Source organism: Bison bison, unplaced genomic scaffold, assembly GCF_000754665.1.
Source record: "Bison bison bison isolate TAMUID 2011002044 unplaced genomic scaffold, Bison_UMD1.0 scf7180017864263, whole genome shotgun sequence".
Classification (NCBI taxonomy): Eukaryota; Metazoa; Chordata; class Mammalia; order Artiodactyla; family Bovidae; genus Bison; species Bison bison.
In genome coordinates, this window is record NW_011494835.1 from 1021816 (window position 1) to 1047131 (window position 25316).

The following is a 25316-nucleotide window of genomic DNA, read 5'->3' on the forward strand; positions in this document are numbered from 1 at the left end:
TATGCTGCAGCAAAGACAAAATTGACATGCTAGTTTCTGTCTAGTGATTATCTGAGATGAGACAGTTGGAAAACTGAGATAGCCAGTGTGTTTGAAGATACTTCCTTAATGTTTTAAGAAAGGACAGTTATTTGTGACTGAATGGAGGGTGATCTTATTTCTTTGTGAATATGGGTTGTTATCATAATTGCTAGGAGGGTCAGAACTATTCTCAGAGAGCAAGCTGGGATCTGATCAATTTTTTGAATACATACTTGATTTGAGCCCCAGTGGACAGCAAAATAAAACATGGGAGAAATTATCTTTGTTTGAAAACAGATTTGAGAGTGGAAGCTGTCAAATGTCCTTCTCGCTCATAGAATAAGCCAAATGTGTCCCTCATAAAATTTTAAAATTTGAGCAAGTCTGCAAGGGTGATCTTGTCAAAATAACAAAACTATCCCCAGATACCTAGAAGAGTTAACTTGTCGAAAGGCGTTCTTTAAAATTATTCATCTGGATGTCACCTAGACTCTCCAAAACGATTTCAGTTTTGGCATAATTGAAGGTTAGAAGTTCTTTCAAACAATGATTGGCCAAAATTTCTTGAAGCTATTTCTGGATGGAGGGTCATGTCATCAGTATGTAAAAGGACCACTCTGTACAATGTCAGCAGGCATACATCTAGTTCACATAAAATCTGTTCAGGTTAAGAAGGGGAGGACTATCCCTCACTCTTTGTCTTTTTCTCTCAAAACAGATTTTTGCCCTGACAGAGTGGACTATTTTTGCTAATTCTTAATCTTATTAATATATTTGCTTAAAGGCTTTTTGAGAAATGTTAAAAGTCTTGAGGTAATGTTTATGTTGTATAGTTTAGCACAGAAATGATGATCGTCTGTGTTGTCAAAAGTAGATGGTGTGTCGAAAAAATCAATCAAAAGATTTATTAACAGACGCTGACTGATAGACAGTAATTATGATGATGGTCAGTGGTATGGTAGTTATAACGTTTCCTTTCCTCCCTTAAATGTTAGCCTGTAAAAATTGTCTTTAATTTTTAATTAATAGGCAAAAATTAATTTATAGGCAAATTATTAGGAGTCTAACTGAGCATTCTCTGCATTTCTATTAGGATATGTTAATGCTTAACACCTTAACCCTAACCCTTGATACATACTGAGGGAATGATATATATAAAGAGTTGAATAAGTTAATGTTAGTAGCATTAAAAGGAGCTTTAGGACATTCTTAAGTGGGACAATTTTAAATTTAAAACAATCATGTCATTCATAAACAAAAGAGATACAAAAAAAGAAAGGGATACAGTATTTATTAAATATATACTAGATTCTAGTTATTTTGCTATATACTTTTTATAGGTAATTTTCAAGTTATTGGGGCTTTTCTGGTAGCTCAGATAGAAAAGAATCCATCTGCAATGCAGGAGACCCAGGTTTAATCCCTGGGTTGGTAAGATCCCTTGAGAAGGGAATGGCTACCCACTCCAGTATTCTTGCCTGAAGAATTCCATGGACAGAGGAGCCTGGGGGGCTACCGTCCATGGAGTCACAAAAAGTCGGACACAACTGAGCGACTAACACTTTTACTTTTCACTTTAAGGTTATTAGTCCTAGTTGGTGAGTAATCTAAGGTTTACAGAATATGAAATGTCTGCTGAAGTCACAGTGTAGCATAAATAGTGAACTGCGCTTCTAAAAGTCCTGTTCTTACTGTAGCCTTTCTTAGAGCAAGTAAGCCTTTAATACTCCAGAATCTCTTTATGAGGGGTGCTGTTCAAAAAACACAGTTTTTTGAGAGAATGAGCGATTCTAAATTTCCAAGTTCAGTGAGTCCTGTCCATTAGTTATCAACCTATCTTGATGGCTCTGTGAGGATTTCTTTGTTTCCTGGCATTTTTATCAAACTGGAAACCAGAGAACCCTGTCTTTCCACTTTGTCACACAAAGCAGCAAGCAAAATTGGTTTCTTTATGACAAAAATCTTTTGGTATAACTCATGTCAAAATGAGTTCTGTTGTAAGATAATTGCAGTGGGGAAATGAGAACTGCATATACTGCAAAAGAATATATGTATAGAGTTTATGAGTTTTTAATTCCATCTTGGCCTCCTCAGCCACCTATTTTAATAATTTACAAATGCAAAGTTTAAATTAAATGATTTCTGTATCCTAAGTTATTCAGGACCTCAATGGGGCTGCTGCTGCTGCTGCTGCTGCTGCTGCTAAGTCGCTTTAGTCACGTCCGACTCTGTGTGACCCCATGGACGGCAGCCCACTAGGCTCCCCCATCCCTGGGATTCTCCAGGCAAGAACACTGGAGTGGGTTGCCATTTCCTTCTCCAGTGCATGAAAGTGAAAAGTGAAAGTGAAGTTGCTCAGTCGTGTCCGACTCTTAGCGACCCCATGGACTGCAGCTTACCAGGCTCCTCTGTCCATGGGATTTTCCAGGCAAGAGTACTGGAGTAGGGTGCCATTGCCTTCTCCTCAGAGGGGCTGCTGCTGCTAAGTTGCTTCAGTCATGTCTGACTTGTAGGGGGCAGCTCACCAGGCTCCCCCAACCCTGGGATTCTCCAGGCAAGAACACTGGAGTGGGTTGCCATTTCCTTCTCCAATGCATGAAAGTGAAGTCCCTCAGTTGTGTCCAACTCTTAGCAACCCCATGGACTGCAGCCCACCAGGCTCCTCCGTCCATGGGATTTTCCAGGCAAGAGTACTGAGCAGGACTAGACAAAAATAATAATGGTGATGGTAACAACATTGCAATACTTTTTACTAGACATTATCCTAAGCACTCTATAATGGTTATCTTTTTCTTATAGGAGCTCTATGATGTAGTTTACTAATATTACTTCCTTTTGATGTAGGAGGAAAGTTAGACTCCTATGAGGGATCCTAGAAGTTAAGTAATTTTCCCTTGATCATAAAGCTAATAAGTTGTAAGACTTCTAGATTCTCCCCTAATGATGGCAAAATGGTCATCTCTCTTAATTTCATATCCTCTCAGTCTTCCAGAAAGGAGCAAGCCATTGTTATTGGTTGCTATGTAAGACCTGAGATTTTCAATCAGAACAATTATTACAGCCAGAAGAAAACAATTGTCAAAGGCCTGATTCATGTTTCCTCTGCTAAAGGCAGAAATGTGAGCTGAGGAGTGTAGGAGAGGGTTAGAAACTAAAATGAAAATTTTAAGTTATCGTTAGAAGAAACGGGCAGGTTACCAGGAAGGGGAACAACAAATGTCTACTGCATTTCAAGGATTAAGTACCTGCTCTAAACCTCAGTTATTATATCATTACCTGGAGCTCAAACTCTCTTTTGATTTCTCCATCCATGCTGTTAAACAGAGAAGCAGTATAGTGTGGTGGTTAAGGACATGGACTGTAAGATCAACCAGCTGGATCTGAGTCAGCTGTACCATTTACTCACTTCCTTGAGTGCCTCTATACTTCGATTTTCTTACCTTCTAGGACAGTGGGAAGAATTAATGAACAGATGTGAATTATTTATAATAGTATTTGGTATAGTATATAGATATTGTACTTGATATAATACAAAATATCTAAGTGTTCCTATTAGTAGCAGTAGTGGTAATAGTGTTATTATTATAGCTACTGTGCATGCGTGCTTAATCGCTTTAGTTAGGTCTGACTCTCTGCGACCCCATGGACTGTAGGCCACCAGGCTCCTCTGTCCATGGGATTCTCCAGGCAAGAATACTGGAGTGGTTTGCCATTTCCTACTCCAGGGATCTTCCCGAAACCTTCGTCTCTTACAAATCCTGCATTGGCAGGCAGTTTCCTTACCACTAGCACCATCTGTGAGGCTTATTGGATATTGTTATCAATAAGCCTTGCCTGTGGAGTATAGCCTTTCTATGATGACTCTTGCCTGGAAAATCCCATGGACGGAGGAGCCTGGTAGGGTCGGACACAACTGAGCGACTTCACTTTCACTTTTCACTTTCATGCATTGGAGAAGGAAATGGCAACCCACTCCAGTGTTCTTGCCTGGAGAATCCCAGGGACAGGGGAGCCTGGTGGGCTGCCATCTATGGGGTCTCACAGAGTTGGACACGACTGAAGCAACTTAGCAGCAGCAGCAGCAGCAGCATGATGACTAATTATGATGTAAATTATGATTAGTCTACTCAAGGATTATTCTATACTTCTTCATTAAGTACATATATATTTCAGAGACTGGGGTAGGTGCTAGTGTGTCTGAGATGAAAATATAATGTCCTAGTCTTTAAAGAGATTGCTAGTTAGTAAGCAGAGTTGTAACAAACAATTACAAAATACCATTTTTTGAAAAGTACTTATGAGAGGTATATGCAAGTTGTCTTGATAGGCAGAGTTCTTGCAATCAGGAGAATCCAGAAAATTTTTACTAAGAAAATAATGCTTGTATTGAATTTTTAAGGATAGTTAAGTATTATCCAAGTGGGCCAACTAGAAGTGCAGAGAAAATACCATGTGCGAAAAGACATTGATATGAATCGCAAGCATATGAGTAAAGTAGGGGCAGAGGGTCCTAGTGGCTAAGTACCCTAGTGAAGGGTCCATGAGAAAGCAATAAGAGTGTTCTCCTTATTTTCCTTTATAAAACAGTTTTGGAGGGTAGGAGTGAGCAGTCTTGTTTAAGATGATGAGTCTTAAATATTGGTGCTATATCAGATAGTGAATTAAGATGAAAAAGTAGTGATCATATGAAGAATGAAGGATTTCCTACTTATAAGCTTTTCCCACATTACCTAGAAGAGAGATTATGATTTTTCTCTGCTCTAGTCATCTAAATCAATGAGAGTTTTAGCTCTCTTCTATAGAATCCCAGGGACGGGGGAGCCTGGTGGGCTGCCGTCTATGGGGTCGCACAGAGTCGGACACGACTGAAGTGACTTAGCAGCAGCATAGGTGGTCTAGTCAGTGCATTTGATGTGAGCTTCCTATTATCATCTCATCGTACTTTTTCTGTTCCTATATTAGTTTATTCACTAGCTAGTTATTTTGTCAGTTGTCTGTGTTATTTGTCTTGGTGATAGGCCATAAAAAAGTCATTTCTGTTTTTTACACCATTTACCTCAGTTTCAAATGTAGATAAGTACTTCAAAATTGTCATGATAATGACAGAGCATCCCAAGTTCTAGCACATACATCTTAGGCAAACCCCACATCCTAGTTTTCATGTTCTGATATTCTTCCTTATTAGTTTATGCCCATAGATTGTAATTACTTCTCCCATAACAACAGCTTTAAGAATATGAGACTCCTCAGAAATCTGGGACTCCTTATTGTTCTTCATTTTCTTGTGAAATTTTCTGTTTAATGTGTCTGCATTTTTCCTGGTAAAATACTGTACTATGCTGAGCTGTGAAAAGTCTGAAAGAGAAAATGTCCTTCAACAGATGAGTAGATAAACATGACATATGCACTCAAGTGAAGTACTGTTCATTAATACAAAGAAACAAACTGCTAATGCAGGAAACAACATGGGTAGATCTTAGGAGCATCATGTTGAGTAAAAAAACAGGTTTGACACAAAATAATGCTGTGTCATTCCCTTTATTTGAAATTCTTGAAAAGACATACTTAATCTGTGATAATAGAAATCAATTTGTTTTCAGCCAGGATTAGGATATGGGATTGGCTAGGAAGGGGAACAGGAGAACCTTTTGAGATGATGGAAATATCCAGTTTCTCGATTGTGGCAGTGCTTATGCTAGTATATACGTTTGTCGAAACATACGTTTCTGATGGTACCTTTAAAATGAGTAAATTTTATTATACATAATTTGTATCTAAATAGGGGCTTCCCAGGTGGCTGAGTAGTAAAGAATCTACCTACAATCCAGGAGACATGGGTTCGATCCCTAGTCGGGAAGATCCACTGGAGAAGGAAATGGCAACCCACTCCATTATTCTTGCCTGGGAAATCCCATGGACAGAGGAGCCTGACAGGCTACAGTCCATGGGGTTGCAGAAGAGTCAGACATGACTTAGCAGCTAAACAACAACAAAGTTCATTTAAATAAAAGTATCAAGCAGGAATTATCCTGTTATAATCATGCCATGATGGAGAAAAACAAGTCATCTTGATGTCTTGCACATCTTTCTAGCTAACTATGTTTGTTTCTATAACTGCTGCTACAAATTTCCAAAAATTGAGTGGCTTAAAACAACAGAAATGTATTATCTCACAGCTCTGAAGGTCAGAAGTCAGGAATCAAAGCGTTGGCAGGGCCTACTTACTCCCTTTGGAGTTTCCTGGGAAGAAGCTCTCCTTGACTTTTCTAGTTTATGGTGTCAGTATTCCTTGGCTTCTTTTTGGCTTATGGTCACATCACTCCAGGCCCTGCCTTCATCTTTACATCTCCTTCTCCTCTCTGTGTCTCTCTGTTATAAGGACACTCAGCATTGGATTTTTGTAACGGGATAATCCATGATGATCTCCTCAAATGCAAAGACCCTTTTCCCAAATAAAGTAACATTCACAGTTTCCAGTGATTAGATTGTAGATAATTTTGGGAAAGGGGGAATACAATTTAGGCTACATCAACTAATATTATTATTCATTAATATAATGCTTCTCTGTGACTTGGTAAAGAAATGTAACTGTTCTCCAATTTCTAAACAATATTCTCGGGTCATTATGGGATTCCATGAGTGAAAGCTTTCTCTTATCTCTCTTCTAAAAAGATTGTGAAATGAATCTGATCTTTCTTGCATTATAGTAGCAAGACCTGCGACTAGTTGAAGGTTAGGAGAAAAAGACAGAACTGACTTATTTAGGCAATCTGATCTAGGACAAAGGAGTTAAATAAGTAAACGAAGCTCTGAAGAGTTCTGTTAATACATTAAGTTTGAGAACAAAGCCCTGACTATTAAAGTTATCTTGCTTTGTTCTGTCTTCTCTATGGATGAAGAACCTTACAAAGTTGATAAAAGTAGTTAAGAATAAAATTTGATTATTTTTTGATTCCTTGATTAAAATATGATTACTGTATCACTTCAACTTCTGATAAATAGAATAGGAAATTTTCAAAAGTCATATTTCTTATAATTGGCCAACATGACATTGATCTAAACATTTCAGTTTGATAAATTTTTGTTTGCAGCAGATATTTTATTAAAGTATATACAGTGCAGGCCCTCTCCTGTTCACTGGTGTGATGGATTGGGGGTGGGGTGACAGATTGTCTAAAAAATGTGAAATGTTGATCCACTTGAAGAATGTGAATTGTTCTCAAATCAAAATTCTGAGCAGTAATAGTAATATATTCATTCTTTGTTCATACAGTTATATGTAAATAAATTGGAAGTTTAATTAAAAAAAAAAAAAGCCTTTGAAATGAACTAGGGTGTGTGTATCCATGCTAAATCACTTCAGTCATTTCCAGCTCTTTGCAAGCCTATGAACTATAGCCCGCCAGGCTTTTCTGTCCATGGGATTCCCTGGGCAAGAATGAGTTGCCATGCCCTCCCCCAGGGGGTCTTCCTGACCCAGGGATCAAACCTGCACCTCTTAGGTCTCTTGCATCGGCAGACAGGTTCTTTACCGCTCCACCACCTGGGAAGTCTGAACTACGGTGCAGATCCAACCAAATATGAACCGTCATTGGTTCTGTCTTAGGGGAAAGTTACAGCTTTATATCATCCCAAATGCTGCTTGGGCTTGGCAAGTGGAACCTATTACCCCATGCCAGTATCTGTATACGCTGATGAAAAAAATGGTTTTGGAGTTTTCTGTGTCAGGATAGTAAAGCTGCTCGGGAGAAGAAAACATTGATGGGGCAGAAATATACCCAGATCAGATCACCCTGGGTCCTCCAGTTCTGCTTATCAAATGGTGATTTTATTCTTACAGAGAAATTAGAAAATCTTTCTTCTGATTGTGCTGTGTTTTGTAAACAGTTGATGAGGCCAGTTTATAATCTTTGTTAATTTATACAAATATGTACACAGATATATTATAATAAAATGGAATTATATAATTTATTATGAACACCCCAGGGGTACTTGCACTTTGTCTTGTTCTACTTTTAAGATGGTCAGCATTCTGTATAGGGCCAATAATAGCTCACTGATTTCCATTTAGCCCCTGTTTGGTGTTATATTTCCCACTTGATAAATTTGCAAACTGAGGCAGGATACAGTTGGAACACTCTTCAAGCATAGCAAATCAGTGACAGAGTCTCCTGGCTTTATGTCTGAACCTCAAACCACTAAACTATGCTTTCCATATGTATTTTGATCTTCTCAAAGTAATTTTCTGCTGAGAAAGGAAAAGTTATCTAGTATTCAAGTTAGAAAGTTAATTTCTCAATTTATTCTATCCCATTGAGAATTAGTCACATTCCAGACTTACAGCTTTCAACCTTGTTTTATTCTGGAGTGAGAGTTGAATTATAAAGTATGCTTAGTCTCACAAGTTATGAATAACTTATGGACAGATGGACTTTTTTTTTTTTTAGATCTATTACAAAATAATCTTTTGGTAAGCAGTTAATCAATGCAACTTCCTTTTCAAAACATCTGAATCTGAAGCAAATTAATTCTTAAATTTTGTATCCTTTTAGGCTCAAACATGTGTGCCAGTAGTGAAATGAGTTATTTCCTTTTCAATTCCAAAAGCTTTCTTTTTTCTTTTTCCTTTAGAAGAAAAATTGCTGTTAAATGTTATGATTTTTTAACAAAGTTTTAAAATTTAGTAATTGATAAAAGACAAGTTAAAAGCATCAAATGCAGTAGTTCATCACTGAAAATACCTCTCTCCAAATTCTTAAATTACACACCAGTGAATCATTAAAAATTCTGTACTAGTGGAGCTCTTTTACCTTGAAATTGTAGGAGGAGAGTTTAGGTTAAAGATAACACAGAGTTATACAGTTGTTTTATTATCTGAGCATTAATCCCTAGTGTTTTATTTTTCTTTTCCATTTCTTAAATCACACAGTAGCTAACTATATTTCATCTGTGCTTCCTCTTTCTAAACATTTTTACCTCAGGCTAATACCTAGTAAAGAAAGCTTTAGACCAAAAGGAAAATTTCTGTGGGAATGATCAGATTTTATAAGGTGAAAGAACATCTTGAACTCATAGAATCCAGAAGTGTGTTTCCTCCTTTGGTTTGCTGACTGTATGGGTATTTTGGCTTATGGAGTGGCCCTTAAATATCATGGATTATGGATCTGAGGAAACAGCATGTGTGACTTTAGTTACCATCCATCTGTGGATGACTTCCAAATCTATGTCTGCGAGCCTGACCTCTCATTCTCTTTCTTGGCCTGTGTTTCTTGCAACCTGAATAACATCTCTTCTTGGAAACTTTGCAAATACTGTAAAGAACTGATGGTTTGAAGCTGATAGGAATAGGACTTTCTCATTTTAACTTATTTTTAAACATTTTAATTAGGTTATAATTAATATACAAGAAAACTGTAAGTATTTTAATGTATATGTTTGGTGAGTTTGGATATATGCAGGCACCCATAAAATCATCATGTTGGCTCTAAAGAATCCACCTGCAGTGGAGGAGACACGGGTACACTCTTGGTGGGGAAGATCCCCTGGAGAAGGAAGTGGCAACCCACTCCAGTATTCTTTTCCTGGAGAATCCCATGGACAGAGGAGCTGGCAGGCTACAGTTCTTAGGGTTGCAAAGAGTTGGACATGACTGAGCATACACGCACTCACAGCAGAAGTTTCCTTGAGTCTTATTTATTTGTGTGTGACCTCACTTAACATGAGATCTCTTAACAAATTTTTAAGAATGCAGCACAGCATTGTTAACTATAGGCATGATGTATACCAGATCTCTAGAACCTAATGACATTGCATAACTGAAACTTTACACCAATTGAACAACTCCCATTTTCTTCTCTCCCTCGCCCCTGGTAACTACTGTTCTATTCTGTGCTTCTTTAAGTTTGACTGTTTCTTAGATACTTCACGTAAGTAGAATCATGCAGTATTTGTCCTTCTATGTCTGGCTTATTTCACATAGCATCATGTTCTCCAGGTTCATCTGTATTGTCAGAAATGGCAAGATTTTCTTTCTTTTCTTAAGGCTGAATAATGTTCTATCATATGTATATACCACATTTTCTTTAGCCATCTATTGATTTACATTAGGGTTATAAAAGAATCTTCATGTTATGTTTTAAATCTTCTAGAATCAGTCCCCCTCATTAATTTTTTTTACCCTGCACTTTCTTACATATTTTTGAATATTCATTATTCTTATCATATACACAAAAAGGGACACAAAGAAACTTTTGAAGGTAATGGATGTATCTGTTACCTTGGTGATGGTTTCATGAATGTATCCATGTCCAAACCCATCAAATTGTATATGTGTAGTATTTATATATCAATTACACCCCAATAAAATTGTTTAAGTAATAAAAAGTAATAAAAGTAATAAAACTCTGCAAGACACTGAAGTAGACTTGAACAAATATCAGCACTTCCTTTTTTCTTGAAGGCTTCCCTGGTGGCTCAGACAGTAAAGCTTCTGCCCACAATGTGAGAGACCTGGGTTCAATCCCTGGGTTGGGAAGATCCCCTGGAGAAGGAAATGGCAACCCATTGCAGTACTCTTGCCCAGAAAATTCCATGGACTGAGAGGCTCCTCAGAGCCTGGTAGGCTACAGTCCATGGGGTCACAAAGAGTCGGACATGACTGAGCGACTTCACTCACTTTTTTCTTGGATAGAATAACTCAAATTCATAAAAAGATTGTCTCCCTTTGATATATGCAGATTTAATGTGAATGCAACTCAAATACTAACAAGTATTTTTTTGAGCTAGAAAAATTGTAAGAATCTAACGAAATCTAATTTTCAATTTTAGCTAGATGATAAGATTATTATAAAAGCCACTATATGGTGGCTCATTCTTTTTTCAATAAATGAAAGACTAGAGGGAGAGGTACATTTTTAACAAATCATTGATAGTACTTTTTGTGGATAAGCATTGTTTGAACTTAAGCAATTTGTGCTTTCTTGATTTATATAATCTTGAGGAATTATATACTCTCTTATAAATGAAGTTTACACTGTTAACCCATTACTATTCTAACATACTTTTTTTTTCTGAGCTGTTATTTCCTTAGTGGTGATAAACTTGATCTTATCTTCACCCTCTTGCATCATCATGGATGTCACTGTATACATTTACGAAACACCTATTATTTGATACACATTTTTTGAGCACATTCCTTATAGACACTCTGATAGGCATAGGGATTCCAAGGTGAATAAGCTTCAATGTACTCAAGGTACCACTGTCTCAAGGTACAGTGAGAGAGACAAACATAAACAGAAATTATTACTATAGAATTAATAAACCTTGCAACTATGTATAGTTGCAGAATATAGAGTTGTACAATTCTACCAGGGTTAGAGCCATTGAATGATAAGCCATTAAGGATCCTGGCCAAAAAAAAAAAAAAAAAACTATTGAAGTTACAGAACAGATATAGAATAAAGAAGGATGTAAAAAAAAAAAGAACGGTTGAGATAACAGTGGAGGCTTAAGAGAAAAGGGACCTCAAGGTCTTAATGAGATTAGAGAGCAGGTCCTCAGGAATGGGGAACAGAGAAATACAAGATTTTAGTTGAAAATCAAGATGTTTTGAGTAAGTAGCCAGTGAGCAATGTCTCTTGACAAACTATCTGTATTTCAGGATATTGGCTGGAGTTAGATGAAAATCTGTGGCTATACACATGTGAAGCTAACTAATCCTTATAGATTTTAAACGCCTGGTCTTGGCCTCAGTATATTTTAACCAACTAAGCTAAACAGCTGCAGATAATTTACAGATGATTGTCTCAGAAGAGCACAGTATAAATTTCCTTTGAAATACATCTGGAAAGGGATAAACAAAACATACTTTGTATTGTACTAACTTAATAGATTTGAAATTCATTAAGCCATATTTAAAATCCAAATACACCCAAGTTGACTCATGCCTAGAAATGATCAACATTTGTTCTTGATGGTACTGGTGGTGATGGTAGTCATGTTTTTCTCTCTTTTAGTTTTTATTCTTACGTTCCCAAAATTTATGATTTTGTAGGTCATTTTGTTCTAACCAATGTAATAAATAAATTTTTTTTTTCTTTTCCTCTCAAGACAGAGGAAAAGGATGATTATCTTCTAACTTATCATTGAATTCCAACTGTATCAAAATTCTTTTGAATTGAACTATATTAAAATTGTCAGTTTTTAAATCTGTCTTTTCAGCTATACTGTGGGTTTTTTGATTGTGGAGATCAGATTTTATTCTTGGTGTTCATGGAGCCTAAAAATGCAGAGGCCTAAAATCATAATGCCGAACAGTTAATAGCCACTTAATTGATGTATTTGAATGTAAATTAAAGTATCTCAACATGTCATCTTGCTTAGTCAGAAATTATCAATCATCATTTTAAAGCTATCTTTAGTCATATCTTTGTGTTTATAACAACCAAGGATTCTTATGCTCATTAAACTTTTCAGATTTTCAGAGACAATGGTAACAAAGTAGATGTTTACCCTACCAGTCTCTGATAGTAGCTAGTAATTAATAATTTCAAAAGGAAGAGAATATTTTCTGACCTGATTTAATTTATGTTTTCCAGGTTAATGATAGATTTCTTTATTAACAAGGTTCAAACTTAGAAATTGTGTAGAATAAAGTCCTGTTATCCCCTACATTTTTTTTGAATTGTACAAGTCCCATTCTCTTTATCCTAACTCTCCTTCTGGAGTCCGTTTTCAATTAAACTGTAACATACTGTTATTGAATATATGATGTTTTGCCTTGTTGTTGCATTGTACTTATACTAGCTACTTCAAAATAAGTTTTAAAAGGATTTCATAATTTAAGTTCTTGGCAGTGTTAAAAACAGCTTTAAGAACAAGTAAGTATACAAAATTCCACAAGTATTGATTTCTTTTTCCCACTATAGAAAATAGCATCAGCTTCTTATTCTCTTTTATACTTGTATTTTAAAATAAATTTAAAAATTAAATCATAAGAGTACAACAGGCAGAAAAGCAAATCTGATTTCCTGTCTGATTTAAATTGAAGAATACTGGTTCCATTAACCATAATTTATGTATAGTCTTTAGTAACAGCTAAGAAAAGATGTGTCATGAGCTTCAGCTTTATAATTCTATTTTTAAAAATTGTGTCAGTGTAAATACTTATCAGTTCAGTAATAGCATGAATGTGCTTCTTGACATGCAGGTGTTTTCCAGTTATATCTTAGAATCAGCTAACAAAAGCAGGTAGATTAAGTAGAAGATGTAGTCTTCTGTTTTCAGCTGTTGCAGAACTGGTTTAATAAAAAAGTCATTTTAAAGCTTTGGTTTCAATCTCATGAGAAAGACATCTGTATTGAAATAGTGTGCCACTGAGGTCCCCTAGTGTCGCAGCTGAATATGGCATCAGCTTTTAAGATTTTGTGAAGTGTTCTGTGTGTATGTATGTGTGTGTGAGAGAGAGACAGAGACAGAGAGATACAGAAAGAACAAAGACGAGAGATTATTACCTGAAAGCTGGCTCAGAACAAATGATCACAGGAAACTATGTTCTTATGTTTTATTTGTTAATCAACCTCAAGGAAAGTTTTCCTTTGTTTTTAACAGGGGAGGGGTTTGCATTCTTTCATGCGCACATTTTTATCAATATTACTGTAGTTGTTTTAAAGTTTGGAATCTTTTCATTTACATAGTTGGTTTTTATTTTTGTTTTTTGCAGATGTTAATGAAAACTATTAATTCTAAATTGTTCTTGTGCCACAGATTCCTTATTTGCTTAATACTGGCTGTTGTGGTGCTTTAATATGGGAGGAACTATTTGATAAATTAGTTTGTAGATCAGTTTAATAAGCATTCTTTATAAATAGTAAATTCTCTTGTTTTATTTTTTACGTACTTCATGTAGAATATAAACTTATTGCTTTATTTTAAAATATGGCTGACAACCGGAACCTACCAGACATACGAGGGAAGAAATAGTTTGAGAGAAAGAGAGCCGAGGGACAAAAAAAAATTTTTTTTAACTTAGCCCAGAGGAAATGAAGATAAACACACTTTTTTGTTTCCTAAATTAAAAATAATTCTAATAATTATCCTCAGAGAGACTCAAAAGAAAAATAAATTCACAGCCAAAGAATGGGATGTACTGAAAAGGAACAACTAGAGACCAGAAGAGAAATCTTGGAAATTAAATAATAGGCCATGCTCATAGGAAATAAAACATAAAGTTGATAGAATAAATCTAATTTTCATCTGCCCCCTAAGAGTTCTGACTAAAAGATACAGTAGAGGGAGAAAATAATCAAAGATACAACAAATCAACTTTTCCTTGTTAATGATTTTGTCTTAATGGAACATGAATTTTTAGATTGAGAGGACACACCTAATACTTACAAACACAAATTCTCAAATGCCCACACACTGGACATATTGGACTAAAATTTTTATAGGTCTAACAATATGAAGTATAAAAGAATCCTGAAAGCTTCCAAAGAGGAATAACAAGGTATCTACAACAGAATTAAGATCAGACTGATATTTATTACATTTGTCACTATCAATAAAGAACATTTGAAGACAAGAAGAAATTCTATGTTTAAATATAATAGTAAGACATTTTAAGACATGCCATGCTTTAAAATATCTACTCCTGCCACCCTTATGAAAAATTTTCTTATGAGTGTATTCTAGCTAAAGAAAAAAGAAACACAAAAATGAGGTATAAAAATGGTGGTAGCTGATGATAATCTTCATGAATACAGTTATAATTATAAAATTATAGCATCTAGAGTTATAATTATAAAATTATAGTATCTATTAATCCTGATGATGGAGGTATCTTCTGAGAGCTAGGGGTTAAGTTGGCTTAAGTTTTTATTTCCTTCTCTGCTTAGTTCTGCGAATTTTTACTGTACGTAGTGTAGCGGCGTACCAGTTGCTTCCCATCTGTCTGAGAGTAAAAGCCAAAGACCTAAATGGCCTAAAGTGATCTTGCCCTCTGACCTTGCTTCCTCTCTGACCTCATCTCCTCTCAGCCCTACCCTTTGCTCACTCTGCTGCGTACACAGTAGCTTCATTTTGATGTTTTTTTCCTCTAATTGTTCCATTTGTTCTTTGTTCTTTTTCTCCTTTTATTCTACCTGCTTTTAGGTTAACTATTTTTAAAATTATTTCATTATGTCTCTGTTATTAGCTTGTTATTTATACCTTTTAAAAATTAATTTAGTAGTTACTCAGATATTAATTTGATTTTTTTAAAGTATGATTTAAAATGTTAAAAAAAATGAGAATAAAAGAAATCTATACCTTAATATTAGTGGTTTGTGGGATTGGGTTTGAACTAATCTCCCCTGCTTTTCTGTATATTCTTCCTAACTTCCTATATGAATAATGTTTTAATTAAAAAAAAAAAAGAGGGAGAGGGAAGGAGAGAGAGAAAGAGGAAGAAACTGGGCGTCCCTATGGAAGTTGGCTTAAGAGAGCATAGGATAAGAAAGAAATATTTGATAAATCATAAATTTTGGACATTACCTTGCAGATTGATTTGGAAAGTAAGCTCATGTCTCTCTGCCATAAAATATAGCTGTTTTTCAGGGACATTGGTGTGTTGTCTTGAGCAGGATCCATGGTTTTCATTGATTTGGTTCTGCCATATATCTGAAATTTCCTGATAATTTGTTAAAGCCCAACCTGCAGAAGGTCATTTGCACCCCACCAATATTAATCCCCCTTCCTGGGGAACGGGACTGCAGTTGGAGTAGTTGTTTGGCAACTGTAGGTTCTTTGTAAGATCAATTCTGCTGTAATTGTAAAATCAAACATGCCTGAGTAGATACTTTAGAAAATGTATAGAGTCTATTTTCTCTGATTAGAGGTGGTACAATAAAAAGAAAACTCTTTGGGAAATTCCCTGGCAGTCCAGGGACTCCATGTTTTCCCTCCTGAGGACCTGCCCAGGTTGGGGAATGGGAACTAAAATCCCATAAGCTTCATGGTCAAAAAAATAAAATAAAATATATATATATATGTATGTATATAGGTAGATATTTGAATTTTATCACTGAACCTCATTTTATTTCTTAAAACAGGTTCTGTATCTGCTTTGTAATTGATCTATTGATCTGTGACTTTTTGTTTTCTTTGTAGCTATTCAAAGGTTTTGTGCATAGCATTTGAGGTACTTCAGGGCTTGCAGTATATGAATAAACATGGTATAGTACACCGGGCACTGTCTCCTCATAATATCCTTTTGGATCAAAAGGTAATCCTCAATAGGACATTAAATATTTGCTTTTTTATTTCAGGTTGTAGCCTGCTGAAAGAATTAGAATGTCTTAAGAGTATTCATAATGAAAAGATTATATTAACGTAATGTACTTGTGGTTTAAAAAGAAAGTATCTCTAATTATATAAATCATTGTGTCTTTTACATGCACTATTCTTTTTTCCCTGGACTCATTTTCTGTCTTCATGTTTTATTTTTCCTTTCACTCATTTTGTGAAATACACATTGAGACTTCTCAGTCCATTCTCTGTGAATTTGCTTTTATCTTAAAAAAGATTCTCTGACTATTTACATAGAACATTTTTCTCACAGTACAGCTGAATTGTGTTTTCTCCATTTTATTTTTCTTTTCTACTTTCTTTTTTACTTTGTCATTTATTTTCTTTGTTTACCAGCTGTTTGTACGTAGCTTATTTTTTAAATTGGAGTGCTGATTCTCTGCTTGGATTCTTATGGGGGATTAAATAAGAAGCTGCTGCTACTGCTGCTAAGTCGCTTCAGTCATGTCCGACTCTGTGCAACCCCATAGACGGCAGCCCACCAGGCTCCCCTGTCCCTGGGATTTTCCAGGCAAGAACACTGGAGTGGGTTGCCATTTCCTTCTCCAATGCATGAAAGTGAAAAGTGAAAGTGAAGTCGCTCAGTCGTGTCCGACTCTTAGCAACCCCATGGACTGCAGCCTACCAGGGTCCTCCATCCATGGGATTTTCCAGGCAAGAGTACTTGAGTGGGGTGCCATTGCCTTCTCTGAAATAAGAAGCTAGTCCACCCCTATTATGGGTATTATGTGAATTATGGGTATTATGTGAATTATGGGTAGCAAGGTGATTTTTTCAAGAATTTTATTATTTTCTTCATAAGCATATAAAATAGTTTGAGGAAACTTTTTCTTGGGAATTATTTTGTGTATTAGTAGGATTTTTCTCTTTCTTCTAGACTTTCAGTATATGCTCTATGATATTAAAAATATAAATAAAATGGTGCTTATAATTTCATGGTTAAGATAATAGAGTAACTAATTGAAATTGTTTTTAAAATATAAATGCTTTGTAATTCTGGGAAATATAGCTCTTAAGAAAAAGAACTTCTAAACTGAAAAAAAAAATTAAGTTCTAAACATCTAAAAGGGGGAAAACTTGAGATTTATATAATGTGCATTTGCCTTTTAAGACTCTTTTGTGGTATTTATGACTATTCTAAAACAATATAAAAATTGTTGGGAATAAAGCAGATTCACTAATATCTTGATTTGTGAACATACCTTTTCAAGTTAAAAACTTCCATGTCAAGTTTAAATCATAACATTTTGAAGACTTGCAATTCCTGAAAACAATTTATTTTGTGAAAATCAACACAAAATATTCTAAACAAGGATTCAAGATAACAACATTTTGTTTTTTAAAGGAGCTCAGAATATATAAGCAGCAACAATTTTTAAGTTTTATTTGTCATTTTGATATATATATAATATATATTGTGTTTGTATATGTTTGTAATGAATATAAAGCAGATGTCAAACACTGACAAATTTTTTTTAAATAAATTTATGATGAAATATAATTTTTCTTAATGTATCTGACTATATGATAGTGTTACTTATAAAATGTATAATCATAATTTTCCCTGCCAATAGTATGAAAATATTTTATGTGATTTTTTTCTTCCTTTGTCATTGTAGGGACATGTTAAATTGGCTAAATTTGGACTTTATCACATGACAGCATATGGTGACGATGTTGATTTCCCAATTGGGTAAGAATATGTTTTGGGTTTTTTTTTTCTTGAGTTCTATCTTAAACTTTCTAATCTTTTATTAGGGGTTTATTTGTTAATTTGTTAATTTTTACATGAAACTACCTTTTTAAAGTTAAAAATATCTTAATTTTCCATATACTTTTAAGAGGAGACAATGAGTTTTTCCCAGCATACAAAAGTTCCCTGATATTGATTTTTCATTGAATTAGTAGTGAAGCTAACAGATTATTTAATTTCTTCACTATATATTACAAAAATTAACTTTATTTCATTCAGAATTAGGTAAATTTAAGGCAAAAAGGCTAACAAATGATAATGTGTGTTCCTGAAAAGACTGAGAAAAATCAGTTTCATGTTATTTTCTAGTGTTTTTAATTTAAATCCCTGTTCTCTAAGATATAATTGGACATTAAGCCTCAAGTCAGGTCGCTGTAACTATCAGTAATGGAGTGGATTCTATAACTGAAAGTCTGTATTGTAAGTTTGGAGAGTTTCTTTATATGGAATTCCAGATTTATATTGGCCTCCAAAAAGAGAATGAAAGTTTACTTCATCCTGGACTCAATGAAAGCTTTTAATATAGATGTTTGTATTATATTTATTGTGTGGTTGCTTTTTAAATATGTTAATAATATAATACTTTTATAAGTGTTTAATTTTGACCTTATTTTAGGTACATAGAAGTTACAAAATAGTACAAAAATTTCCCATATTGCCTTTACTTAGGGTCCCCAAATGTTAACATTTCACAACTTTTGTTTTCTCTTTCATCTTATATGTATATGTGTTGTTGTGTATAATATAATTTTTCTGAATTATTTAAGAATTATTAGTGTTATAATGGCCTTTTACCCTTAAATATTTCAGTTTGTAATTTCTGAAGTAAGGAGTTTTCTTTCAGAACCACAAAATAATTGTCAAAATCAGGAAATTAAAGTTGATTTAATACTATTCTTTAAAGACCTTATGAATATTTTTTAATTGCTGTGTGATATGCTTAATGGTATGCATTTGTGTTTTGCTCTTTGGGCCCTCTAAAGTCAGTTTTTGTCACTCTATTATTGGAACTAGTGGTTTGGAATAATGGTGTATGTTTCTGCAGGAAAATATGTTTTAAATTTTTTTTTTTAAATTGGAGTATACTTGCTTTACAATGTTGTGTTCATTTCTACTGTATAACTCTGTGAATCAGCTATAAGTATACATATATCCTTTCCCTTTTGAGCTTCCCTCCCACCCTCCATTCCACCCACCTAGGTCATCACAAAACACTGAACTGGGCTCCCAGTGCTGTAAAGTAGCTTCCCACTGGCTATCCGCTTTAAACGTAATAGTGAATTGTATCAGTGCTACTCTCTCAGTTTGTCCCACCCTTCCCTTCTCTCCCTGTGTCCACAAGCCCATTCATTCTCTATGTCTGCATCTCTATTCCTGCCTTGCAAGTAGGTTCATAAAAATGATCTCATTTGTGAATTTTTTTATCTCTATAAGTTAACTTCTAGGTTTCTTACTTAAAATTTTCATTTGTTTGAACATAGCTAATCTTAAATTGTTTAATCATTCCTTCCTTTATTTATTAAGAAAATATTTATTAAACACCTTTTCTTAAGGCTTCTGGATATACAAAAATGGATAAGATAGGTCCCCAACTTCAAGAAGCTCATTATTTAATGGAAAATTTTCTGTTTTGATGACTTACTTATTAATGTGCATGAATTCATAGTTTATAGTTTTGACTACCATGTGGCTGTAGGCAACAAATAGTTGTTCTCACAAGCACAAAAAACACTATTTTATAAAAATAGCCTGCGCTTTATTTGTTAAAAGAAAACCTTTTCAAATAATAAAATTAAATTTATAGTAAGGCTCTGGTATCTTCATCATGTATGATAATTACCCTTTGAAATAGCTTTTAGGCAGCTGAAGTAAGCGTGATCCTTCATTTTGTCTAAATTTTTATGTGAGAACTCCAAAAACAATACAAGCAAAAATTCCTTTAATTTTTATCTTTCACTTAAAGGTGCTTTAGGTTTTAGTGATGAATAGAAGAAAGGAAGTGATTTTTTTAAAGCATATCAAACATTTTGAAGAGTTACATTTGAATTTAAAATGCTTGGATAGAATTGGTCTCATGTGCCATTTGGTTTGGCTTACTTTGAAGTCTTGGACGCAAAAGTTCTGACCAGAAAGTATCAAAGAGCAAAATGTGAAACCTTAGCCAGGAAAAATAAAGTGATCAAACAGCTAAGTCATGAAAGAAAATATTTACACCAGACGAAGCTTGCAGTTGATTCAAAAGACAAATATTAAGGAACAAAAAAGTAAAACATTAACATCTGTTTCAAAATACTGTAATGAGTTAGAAATTGGACATTCATTTCAGTTGGCCAGTAGCTTAATACCTTGTTAAAACATCAGACAGATGGTGAAAACCACTTGTATTTATCTCACCAGTCATACTCACGGCAGAGTTCTAGTAATTTTCTCTGAGTGTTAAAATGCAGTGCTAAAGAAGAGGCACTTGTTGGAAGGAGATAATCTGTATTAAAAAATAAGCCTAACATTTACTATTTTATTAATTAACTTAACATGTCCTTGATTAAAAAGGAAATTAGAATATTTGGAGCATACATCACCTCTGTACTTTCGGAGATCATCAGTCAGAAGTTTTAGATATAGCAATTTACCTGTAGTAATCCTTGACTTTTCACTACCCATTTTATTATTTCAGAGTTAGATGTGCTGGAAATCAGAATTAAAAATGAACAGTTTGCCTTCTGGATGTATCATGCTAATGATGACAGAAATAAAGCATTGCATTTGTGTCTTTTTTTTCATTTCTATAAAACTTCTTTATGTATTCATGAATATTTGTAACAGTTTTGTGAGAGAGAAATTATTGTTCCTGTTTTACAGAGTAAGAAACCCAAATCACATATAAAATATATGACAGGACTGGAATTAGAATACAGGCTTTATGATATCAAGGTCATTGCTTTTCCACTAGACTTCACTTATCTGAAGAGATTTCACACATTTATTTACAAGAGCAGTATGATCAACTAAGGGTAAAATGGCATCATCGTGCCAATGTTTGTCTATGAAAACGTACCTCAACCTTTTTAGTTACCAAGGAAATACAAATTAAACCTATTGTACAATGGTTTGGGAGTCTCACCCTCAGATGGCCAGATATTAGAAAGTCTGCCACTGCTGTCCAACAAGTGCTGGAGAAGTAAGCAATAGAATCTGTTGTACACCGCTAGTAGGAGTATACATTGGTACAACCCCTCTCAAGAAGCATTTGGTATGGTGTTATAAAGTTGAAAGTGCACATGTCTTGTGGCCTAGAAATTCAGTGCTAGGTTTATACTCCTGGGGAGACTTTTGCTAGAAGTGTTGCTACACAACAACATACTATGTGTAGAAACACACATGCTTTTTCTAGCAACATAGTTTATAGTACAAAAAGAAACAAAATAAACGCTCGTTGACATCTGAATGAATAATATATTCATAAAACAGACATAAAAATGACTTAAATCTACATACAGCAATGTGAATGGCTCTTTTAAATAAATATTGTTGACTAAAAAAAGCAAATCACAAAGGAATAATGGCAGCATAACTCCAGTACTATAAAGTTCAGATATGTGCTTGACTAAACAATATATTAATGTTTTTTAGGGTTACAAACCTGGTAAAACTGTAAATAAATGGAAGGGAATTATCAACACACAAATCGGGACTTTTAGTGATAATTTCATATTCATTATTTAAACTGGTTGGTAGGTACATGAGTGTTCTTTTAAGCTTTATTCTTTACACCTTATTCATATTTAATAGTCTGTATTTTATATTTACTAAGGCAATTTTTTAAAAAACTTATGTTGGTGAAGGTTAAGGGAAAGAGGCAGTCCTATATACTGCTTATAAGAATATAAATTGCCATAACTTGAAAGGGCAACTTGGAAACACATAAAATTTTAAAATTCATCTACCTTGTGACTTTGTAGTACCATGTCTAGGAATTTGTCTTTCATCTATATATTTATGGGAAATGGGATATCTGTAATATATCCATGTAAGCATTTTAAGTAGTAGTCAACTTCCAAATATCCTCCTTCAGAGTTGTATCACATAAATTAAGTGTATCAATGCAATGAAATTATTGGCAGTTTTCAAAAAGAATGAGACAAATCTATACTTATTTATAAGAATGATCTCTAAAATATATTTTGAGTGAAAAAGAGTACAGAATAGTGCATATACTATACTTTCCTATACTTCCCTATAGGGCAATGATGACAAACAATCAACTTTATTTGTACATAAATAGTGTGAGTGACTGGAGTACAGAGATTGGAGAGAGTCTTACATTTCAATTTATATGTTTTTACAGATTTTGACATTCCTACTATTCAAAAGAATAAATACTATTTTCAAAGATAAAATTTAAATAAGCGTTAAGTATAAAGAGAAGATAGGCAGTAAGGAAGAAGGAAAAACACCTCGAAATCTGGAAGTCTGAAGGCAATGTGTTAATACAGAGGAAAACAAAGAAAAGAGCTAAAAGCGAGATAGGTTTAACATTCCTTGAGATTCGTGTATTTCTTCTTGATTCCTAGACATAATACCTGTGTTATGGTAGTTAAGAATTCTTCCTAGCAAGAGTTGTTCATTTTATCTCATTGAGCTTTTGTATGGATTATACTGTACTGATAGTAAAAACGTACCACTACATACCTATTTCCCCCTTTCTAGCTCATGGTAATAAATTCATTCTTAAATTATACCATTTTAGGTATCCATCATACTTGGCACCTGAGGTAATTGCGCAAGGAATTTTCAAAACCAGTGATCATGTGCCAAGTGAAAAACCATTGCCTTCTGGCCCCAAATCAGATGTCTGGTCTCTTGGAATCATTTTGTTTGAGCTCTGTGTGGTATGTATAAAGAAATATTAAACTAATAAAAATAGTGTGTTTATTAGAAAAATATTTTGGGGTAGGAAAGCTATTTAGTAATAGCATCTTTTTATCTTTTTTTTGCAAATTGACTAGATATGAGGATTAAAAGGCTGAAATCTCAATTTGATTTTTTAAAAAATCCCACTTGACAATTTACTTGAATATTATTTTGGTATACCTAGAACTATTTGCCGGAGAAGGCAATGGCACCCCACTCCAGTACTCTTGCCTGGAAAATCCCGTGGATGGAGGAGCCTGGTGGGCTGCAGTCCATGGGGTTTCGAAGAGTCGGACACGACTGAGGATTTTCACTTTCCCTTTTCACTTTCATGCATTGGAGAAGGAAATGGCAACCCACTCCAGTGTTCTTGCCTGGAGAATCCCAGGTTCAGGGGAGCCTGGTGGGCTGCTGTCAGTGGGGTCGCACAGAGTCGGACACGACTGAAGTGACTTAGCAGCAGCAGCAGCAGAACTATTTGCACCTGTACTAAGAATTAAAAACTTACACTGTATTAAGTGTAAAAAGCATATTTAGAAACTTTACACTAAAACTGCTTACACATTTCAGTATATTCATGCTCTCTCTCCCATCTGTGGTATTCTTTCTTCCTTAAATACCTTTTCCTCCCCTATTCTGTCTTCAGTAAGACTCACTTATAAGAGTCGGCTTTTTATGAGGCCTTCCTGAAATATCCTCTATATTTATTTGTGTAATAAAGACTATACAGTTATTGTAAACAAAGGAATTAAAAATGTAGTAGCTTAGAGAGTTCCCTGGTGGTCCAGCTGGTTAAGACTTCAAGCTTCCAATGCAGGGGGCACAAGTTGCATCCCTGGTCAGGGAACAAAGATCCCACGTGCATGCAGCCAAAAAAATAAAATGCCAATATCATCATAATGAAGATTTTTTTAATGCAGTGCCCTAAAAAACACAGATGTTTTTCTCCCTCATGTAACAATCTTCAGAAAGAGTGGGCTCTGTTCCACAATGTCATGCCAAAACTTTGGCTGTCAGGGATCACTCCGAAAGATGCTGCTTTATCCTCCTTTTTAGCCATAAGAAAAGGAGAGGAGTGAATTCTTGGTAACTGTCTTTAAGAAGATGATGTAAAATTTGCAGGCATCAACTCTACTTTTCACTAGTGGCAGTTTACTGATGTGGCCTTAGATAGGTGCCTGATAGATCAGGATGAATTTGGAGAGACAGCTAATATTTTGTTGATTCTGCCTCCAAATACCTGCCATGGTTAGTCTCCGTTTTCTTTATTCTCTTCTATTTTAGCATTTGTTACATGTGCCTACTTGGACAATGAGGTCTTTAGGGGCAGACAATTTTATTGTTTATCTGTTGTTCTGTTTTCCAATGGATTTTTAAAGTATTTTTGAAATATTAACTCATTGATCTTTACCATAGCTAAGGATTAGGATGATATTATTTTCATTTTGTGTGTTTTGTGTACAGAAAAGTAGTAGTAGTAGCAGAAGTAGTAAAGCATAATAGTTAAGAGACAGACTTTCATAGTCAGAGAGAACTTGATTTGAAATCTTACGCAACAAAGTGTAGTTGTGTGACTTAAGGTAACGTAGCTAATATAGGGTATTATATCACAGTACATAAATGTTAGCTTTTATTATTAACACTTAAATGTTAACAGTTACATGGTAGCTTATACATTGACATTGCTTTTTCTAAGGGAAAATGCCAGACTTGCTGATTCTTTGCTATCCTTTGTCTAGACCATCTTCCTTTTCATTGGTATGAAAATATAGTAAATCTCATTTTTTGTTTAAAATCACAGCCTAATTGAAAATTCTTGTTGGAATGTATGCTGCTGCTGCTGCTAAGTCGCTTCAGTCGTGTCCGACACTGTGCGATCCCAGAGATGGCAGCCCACCAGGCTCCCCCATCCCTGGGATTCTCCAGGCAAGAACACTGGAGTGGGTTGCCATTTCCTTCTCCAATGCATGAAAGAGAAAAGTGAAAGTGAAGTCTCTCAGTCGTGTCCGATTCTTAGCGGCCCCATGGACCGCAGCCTACCAGGCTCCTCCATCCATGGGATTTTCCAGGCAAGAGTACTGGAGTGGGGTGCCATTGCCTTCTCCAATGTAAAGTATACATAAGTGTAAATATGACAAATGTAACTTTTCCTTTTTATTACCATTAATTATATTTAAACTATTTATGATCTGGGTATTTCTTATATGAGTAATTCAGTTCAACAAATGTTGTTGAGTATTTACTGTGTGTATAATAATACAACAGGCATAAACTGTGATTAAAA

General features: G+C 34.8%; 1 protein-coding gene across 4 annotated transcripts in view; it reads left to right on the top strand.

Annotated features, from left to right (window-relative positions):
• Nucleotides 1-25316, top strand: part of TBCK (TBC1 domain containing kinase) — a 213329-nt gene that overhangs the window by 34805 nt on the left and 153208 nt on the right. For 3 of the 4 annotated variants that reach the window (XM_010848238.1, XM_010848237.1, XM_010848239.1), the window contains exons 4-6: nucleotides 16171-16285; nucleotides 17988-18061; nucleotides 22869-23010. In XM_010848238.1, coding sequence (XP_010846540.1) covers nucleotides 16171-16285; nucleotides 17988-18061; nucleotides 22869-23010 — 331 coding nt within the window. The remainder of the gene's footprint in view (nucleotides 1-16170; nucleotides 16286-17987; nucleotides 18062-22868; nucleotides 23011-25316) is intronic. The other variant, XM_010848240.1, reaches the window with a different exon arrangement.